Source organism: Eucalyptus grandis, chromosome 2 (genome assembly GCF_016545825.1).
Source record: "Eucalyptus grandis isolate ANBG69807.140 chromosome 2, ASM1654582v1, whole genome shotgun sequence".
NCBI classification, from domain to species: Eukaryota; Viridiplantae; Streptophyta; class Magnoliopsida; order Myrtales; family Myrtaceae; genus Eucalyptus; species Eucalyptus grandis.
The window spans coordinates 44,153,465-44,161,154 of NC_052613.1; the positions used below are offsets into that span (position 1 = coordinate 44,153,465).

Sequence of the window (7,690 nt, forward strand, 5' to 3'; positions counted from 1 at the left end):
CATGGAGGTTCCCTGGGTACCAAAACAAAAAACAAAAAAACTCTCTAAGAATTATTTACCAACATTTATATTTATTTAATCCTCCAAATTTCCCGTTAAAGTTACCAACTTGTATTACTTTTTACCACCTTTTATGTATCTTTCCTAACTCCTCCAATATATGTTTTCTGAGCGACATGTGATGAAGACGTGATTATACGCAATCACATCTTTTTCCGTTGATCTTTTTTAGACAAAATACACGAGACTTATTGGGCTCTCAATTAATCTCTACTATAAGACCTAGTCATCCCGACTCAAATAGCGAAGGTCCACAGTAACATTATAAGCTCATGCTCCCGACAGCCATCTCAAGAGGATAAGCTAATCCCTAACACAATTGCTGGCTAAATCCACGAATTATGCATCGGTTTGGCCATGGTTTGATCAAGTCTTGGTGATTAGCTGCACCCCGTCGACTCCAGCTACCGAAACACACATTAATTAATTAAACTTAGGAAAACATTCGCGCCCAATTACTGCTATCTGTTCATAGGACCCGATCGAATATTTGCGTCACCCTTTGTAAATTTCTTGCTGGCTTCACCTACTCGAAGGAACTGCGATTTAGGTGGCAGGTAGCGACCCTTTCCTTTCTCTCTTGTCTTCTTTTTCTTTTATTGCCTCGATTTTCCTTTATTTTCTCCGGGGTTGGTGGTAATTGGTAGGCACGGCTTTAATAAATTCTCTGGCCTATGTCCGCATTTCAAAACGTGGTCTGACCGCATCTGAATTGAAAAGCTAGCTACCGTCTCCCCAGAGACTGGCGATTTGATCGAAAGTGGTAGGACAAAGGGTAATGATATCCAGTCTTTGGATCGGATGGATGGGATTTATTAATCCCCAGCTAATCTCACTTAATTTAATTTACTTCGTCTCAAAATTCGGGGCTGAGTTCTTTGAATGTTTCCCTTGTGAGCACGGACTTGACTCGCACGTGATTTGTGAAATGAAGTGGATCTTTTCATGCAAATAGATGAAAACAGCATTGGAACTTACGGTTTTATAACTTAGTCAAGTATTATAGTTACACCATTACCCAAATTTCTGAATATCTTTTCATTTTCGGGAAGTAACGAAGAAGGACATGACTTGGGATTTACTCTTTTTGGGTCAACAACTTAACATGGGATTTTTGGAACATGACTTTTCGATTTACTACGGTCAACAAATTCAAAAATATGGTCATTCCTAAATTCATTTAATAATCAATTTGGGCATATTTAATCTTTATATAGCTTCACGACCTACTCCCAAAATAAGGTAGTTCTGTGGGCATATTTAATCTTTATATAGCTTCACGACCTACTCCCAAAACAAGGTAGTTTTGTCTTTACCAGCAACTCATCGAAACCGCAATTCCACAGCAGAGTTTAGCTTAGGAATCGAATTTTCATTTGACATTTTATTTGGTATGTCCTATGTTGCTAACATCCCACATGGTCATGGAATAAGGAAAAAAAAAATTACGTGAATGCAATTTCTTTCTTGGGGAAAAGTCAAAATAGAAAAAGGAATCCCATCGTAAAATCTTTCTTCAATATATGTGAAGACAAAAAGGTCCTCATATACTCTTCCATTTGAGTTGAAATTATCACGCATGGCACTACATCGAGATTTATAGTTTGCACTGAATTTTGTGATTGGATTGAATTTTAATTTTTATTCGATTTAAATTTTACGGTCCATAAATGTTGATTTTTTGTAATCCGAAGCGTTCGAGACTTTGACATTATATCTATGATTTTTTTTGGAATCTAAGTATTTTAAGTTACGGTGGAAAAACAAAAGGAATAATTTTTTTTTTAATTATTTGCAAAGAAGCAAGCTCATCTTATTACGTCATTGAGATAATAAATTTAGTTTACAAGTGAAAAATAGAAATTCTTCAGCACGCTTGTCTCTTGCTATCATTGAAGTGTTTAGTGTCATGCGAAATATAAGCAATTTATTAATTATTAAGTGTTCTAAAGGGTCAATACATGCAAGGTTAATAAATTATCAAGATATTGAAATTATAGTCAATTGTGATCAAGAGGCAAATGCCTTGAATGCTTCGATTGTCTTTGTGTTCTACACAATTAGTATCTAGAAATTGAATTACACATATAAAACAAATGTCCATGACTTTCATTATGACTTACATTAAAAAGTACCCGACGCACTTGTTAAGCAATTTGGATAAGCATGGCACTACATCGAGATTTATAGTTTGCGCTGAATTTTATCATTGGATTGAATTTTAATTTTCATTCAATTAAAATTTTACGGTCCTCAAATGTTGATTTTTTTAATCTGAAGTATTCGAGACTTTCACATTATATCTATGATTTTTTTTTTTGGAATCTAAGTATTTTAGATTACGATGGAAAAAAAGGGAATAGATTTTTCTTTTAATTATTTGCGAATAAACAAGCTCATCTTATTAATAAATTACATCACTTAGATAATAAATTCAGTTTACTAGTGAAAAACATAAATTCTTCAGCATGCTTGTCCCTTGCTAACATCGAGCATCATGCAAAAGATAAACAATTTGTTAATTATTAAGTGTTCTAAAAGGTTGAGACATGCAAGGTTAATAAATTATCGATATATCAAAAGTATAGTCAATTGTGATCAAATTGCAAATACTTTCAATGCTTCGATTATCTTTGCATTCTACACAATTAGTGTCTCAAAATTGAATTATACATATAAAATAGGTGTCCAAGACTTTCATTATGACTTATGTTAAAAAGTACCCGGCGCACTTAATAAGCAAATTTAATAAGAAAATATTCTATTTCGAGAGTATCAACTGTACATGTTAAGAAAGAAGTTGATGCGTAGAAACTTTACTTATTTTCTTTTTATTGAATTGTTCATCAAAAAATGTCTTTGGGACCCGCTTTGTGACTTATCCGTTCCTCTGCTCAGTGGGAGGACCCGCATTGGTTGGTGCATTGGTTTGGTTGGTAGGAGTAACATCGTGCTCTCTCCCGAATGACATTGTCGGAACCCATTTCTTAATTTTTGCAAAGACGGAGTGTTTTATTTATTGCAAGCTCCACTAGTTTCCGAAAAGACTTGGCGCCCCGGACTCACGGACTCGCCATGCCGCCTCGACGGAGTCCTGAACCCGACCGACCTAGAATGGACACAAACACGATAATAATTTCCATTGGTATATGTTATCGGACCGCACATTTCTTAAGAATTGTCGAAAGAATATGTCAAAATGGAATAGGTACGAGTAAAATGCGCAGGATGATTGTGGACAAATATTAAAAATCAGAGGATATGACCAGTTCGTTCGCAAAATGATGTGAGATGGATTGTTTCAATGAATTTGGGGAGCACAATAGTCAAATAGTGGGGTTGGTGACCGCACGACGCGGGCTCATGCAAAAGCGAGTCAATACCATGGAGTCAAATAAGACCATTTTATAATCCCACTTGTACTTCAAAAATACTGAGAAGAGCACAAGTCATTTGAGCAGAAAAAGTAATTTAGTGCTAATTTCTAGGGGTCACAATTTCATGGATTTTTTTTTTTATTAAATCAATTTTTGGTCTGTGCCCTTAAAATCATTTTCCTTTCAAAGATTAAAGTAAATTGCCAAATTGGGAAATAAACATTTTATCAGAAAAGACATAAATATTGAGCAAAAGAAATTTGAAATGAAGCGAAATAAGCCTAAAAGAAATTGATCACTCTTATCTTTTTTTCTTTTAACATCATCATTAAAAGAATTTGTCTTGATATTACTTATTAGATTCCTCAATGATGCATTTCCGAGGTCTTCCTTCCCGTGACGTAACCCGAGAGCCATCCTCATTGTTCCTCAACTGGGGAGGCCATTTCTTGTTAGTGCCTGGTGGAACAGTGTCAATGTGCCTAGTCATCACTTAAACGACACCAAACACCGGTTCACTCCCTCCTATGATTTCCCTATTCAAAATCTCCACCCGGTCAGGAATTTCAATTTGGAAACCATCTTTGACCCGTCGACTAACCCGTCGGCCTAACCTACTCGACACTCAATGGCGGGCGGGCCTCTCCTCTATTTAAACGTCCGATTTGTAGGTGAACAGACTCAGGAAATTCACTAGCTTCTTTAGCGCATGTGAATTTCCTTCATAGCAAAACACACAAAAAACGCCACCGCGCTCTTCCTCTCTCTCGCCAGCCCTCACCTCGATCCTCGCTCGATTTCGACTCCTCTTCTCGGGCTCTCGGCCGCTCTAGACATTCGCATTCACACGAGCGCGAAGATGGACATGGACACGGCAGCGTGCAACGGCAAGGGCTCCCTTGGGCTCTGCGCGGGGGCAGGCGGTGACCCACTCAACTGGGGCGCCGCTGCCGCGGCCCTCACGGGGAGCCACCTCGATGAGGTGAAAGGATGGTCGAGGAGTCCCGGCGGCCTGTGGTCCGCCTCGGCGGTGAGACGCTGACCATCGCACAGGTGGCGGCCATCGCGGGGCGGGAGGCCGGCGCGGCGGTCGAGCTGTCGGAGGCGGCCCGGGCGGCAGTCAAGGCCAGCAGCGACTGGGTGATGGAGAGCATGAGAAACGGCACGGACAGCTACGGGTCACCACCGGCTTCGGCGCCACCTCGCATAGGCGGACCAAGCAAGGTGGTGCTCTGCAGACGGAGCTCATAAGGTAAAAAAAAAAAGAAAAAAAAGTGCTACTTCGATATATTTCTTTAAATTCTCATTAGGTTGTTTTTATTAACAAATATTCGCAGATATATCGAAAATACTTGTCAAGCAATCGATAATGAAAAAAAAAATGCTGATTTTAGGAGATGGGTGCGATAATACGTTATTCGGGAATTGTAATTATCAAGAAGTGCATATTTAAAAAAAAAAAATTCAAGTAAAATCCTTTATTTTAATTTAAAATTAACACCTGTCATCTGCGGTATAAAATGGTCCCCCGTGAAGGGCTGCCAAGTGCTGGCTAAGCTTCCTTTCCATAAAAGATATATACCCAAACGTGCGAGTATCAATCCAAAGGCCGAAATCAATTTCTCTATATTTTTAAATATTAGGTAACCAAAAATAATATGGGAGAAGATTAATTAATTTCGAAGACAACCCGTAATAATTACTTTTTGAATACCTAATTTCTCATTTTTTCAAGACTTACTTTTGCTATAATTAAATAAGTGTCTAAATCGATATTCACATTTCCTTTACTATAATTAATAATATGTGGCTGACGAAATTTTCCGGCGAGAGCCAGGTTCTTGAACGCCGGCATATTCGGCAACGGGACCGAGTCGTGCCACGTGCTGCCCCACTCGGCGACCCGGGCGCGATGCTCGTGAGGATCAACACCCTCCTCCAAGGCTACTCAGGCATCCGGTTTGAGATCCTGGAGACCATGGCCAAGCTCCTCAACCGCAACATCACCCCGTGCCTGCCTCTCAGGGTACCGTCACGGCCTCAGGCGACCTGGTCCCCTTGTCCTACATCGCCGGGCTTCTGACGGGCAGGCCCAACTCGAAGGCGGTTGGGCCAAATGGCGAGTCCCTGAACGCCGTCGAGGCCTTCCACCTTGCCGGGATCAAGCACGGGTTCTTTGACCTGCAGCCCAAAGAGGGCCTCGCGATCGTGAATGGCACGGCAGTCGGGTCTGGGCTCGCTTCCATTGTCCTGTTCGAGGTGAACATCCAGGCCGTCCTCTCAGAGGTTCTGTCGGCGATCTTCGCCGAGGTGATGCAAGGGAAGCCGGAGTTCACCGACCACTTGACCCACAAGCTCAAGCACCATCCCGGACAAATTGAAGCTGCAGCTATAATGGAGCACATCTTGGATGGGAGCTCCTACGTGAAGGACGCTCAAAAGCTCCACGAGATCGACCCTCTCCAGAAGCCGAAGAAGGACCGATACGCGCTCCGCACGTCCCCGCAGTGGCTCGGCCCCCAGATCGAAGTGATCAGGGCCGCCACCAAAATGATCGAGAGGGAGATCAACTCTGTCAACGACAACCCGCTGATCGACGTCTCCAGGAACAAGGCTCTCCATGGAGGGAACTTCCAGGGGACCCCGATTGGGGTTTCCATGGACAACACCCGTCTCGCCATCGCCTCCATCGGCAAGCTCATGTTTGCGCAGTTCTCCGAGCTCGTTAACGACTTCTACAACAACGGGCTGCCCTCTAACCTGTCCGGGGACGGAACCCGAGCCTGGATTATGGCTTCAAGGGAGCCGAGATCGCCATGGCCTCATACTGCTCGGAGCTGCAGTTCCTTGCCAACCCTGTGACCAACCATGTCGAGAGCGCGGAGCAACACAACCAGGACGTGAACTCCTTGGGCCTGATCTCGTCGAGGAAGACTGCCGAGGCCGTCGACGTGCTGAAGCTCATGTCCTCCACCTTCCTGGTCGCCCTGTGCCAGGCCATCGACCTGAGGCACCTGGAAGAGAACCTCAAGAGCGTGGTCAAGAACACGGTGAACCAAGTGGCCAAGAAGGTCCTCTACGTCGGGTCCAACGGCGAGCTCCACCCGTCGCGGTTCAGCGAGAAAGACCTGATCAAGGTGGTCGACCGGGAGCACGTCTTCGCCTACATTGATGACCCCTGTAGCGCCACGTACCCCCTGATGCAGACGCTGAGGCAGGTCCTCGTGGACCATGCGCTGGACGACGTCGACCGAGAGAAGAACCCCAGCACCTCCATCTTCCAGAAGATTGGGGCTTTCGAGGAGCAGCTCAAGGTACTCCTCCCGCAGGAGGTCGAGAACGCGAGAGCTCAGTTCGAGAGCGGGAGCTCGGCGATCGCTAACAAGATCAGGGGGTGCAGGTCGTACCCATTGTACAGGTTCGTGAGGGAAGAGCTCGGGACCGGTTTGCTCACGGGGGAGAAGGTCGGCTCGCCGGGCGAGGACTTTGATCTGGTGTTCTCCGCCATGTGCGAGGGCAAGCTGATCGATCCTTTGCTGGAGTGCTTGAGGGACTGGGATGGTGCTCCGCTTCCCATCTGTTAGAAACTTTTCCAAATCCTGAAGACTGCCTCATAATTTAACTTGCCCTAATCTTGGTATGTACTTAGAGAGTTTTTCATGGTCGAGAAACTGCGGTTAAAATTGTAATGTCTCTTATGTCTTTTGTTCAGTTCTTTCTTATTCAAACACCCCCCCCCCTCGATGTATATTTGTACTTGGAACTTCATCGGTGTAACAACAATGTTGAAACACGTGAAGGAATACAACATACATTGCGTTACATTTTCGTTCTTATAAAGGATCGCGACATTTACTCTACATTGTGAGTTAATTGTTATTGGGTACATCTTATTGTATCTCCCAACTTGAACCTACCAAACGTAAAATCAGAATGAACATGTATTTCTTAAAGGGAGCTACCCTCATTAGAAATTAAGTGGGTTGCGTATTAAGAATCAATATTATATTTAAGTTCATGAAAAGGAACACGTTTATATGAAAAGACATTCAGATAATATATGCATCATTATTGATTCAGTCTACATTATTCTAATTAAATGAATGCATATTATTTCAAGGCTCCACATGTATAAAAAAGTTAGAGGTTGCTCATCTTTGCTTAGGCCTAGAATGATGCCCGACCAACCTCTTTGCCATGACTTTTGGAAGAGGTTGACCTACCGAGCATGAATTTCTTTGTGGGTTGGCCCG

At 43.0% G+C, this 7,690-nt stretch overlaps 1 protein-coding gene across 1 annotated transcript; it reads left to right on the plus strand.

Annotated features, from left to right (window-relative positions):
* Positions 1–4,147: 4,147 nt before the first annotated feature.
* Positions 4,148–7,261, plus strand: LOC104454227 (phenylalanine ammonia-lyase). Its single transcript, XM_010069015.3, is given in 7 exon segments — positions 4,148–4,423; positions 4,426–4,614; positions 4,617–4,689; positions 5,275–5,342; positions 5,345–5,458; positions 5,461–6,207; positions 6,210–7,261. Coding segments are annotated over 7 exon segments (2,130 nt in total). The 5' UTR covers positions 4,148–4,296; the 3' UTR covers positions 7,022–7,261.
* The last annotated feature ends 429 nt before the right edge of the window (positions 7,262–7,690 follow it).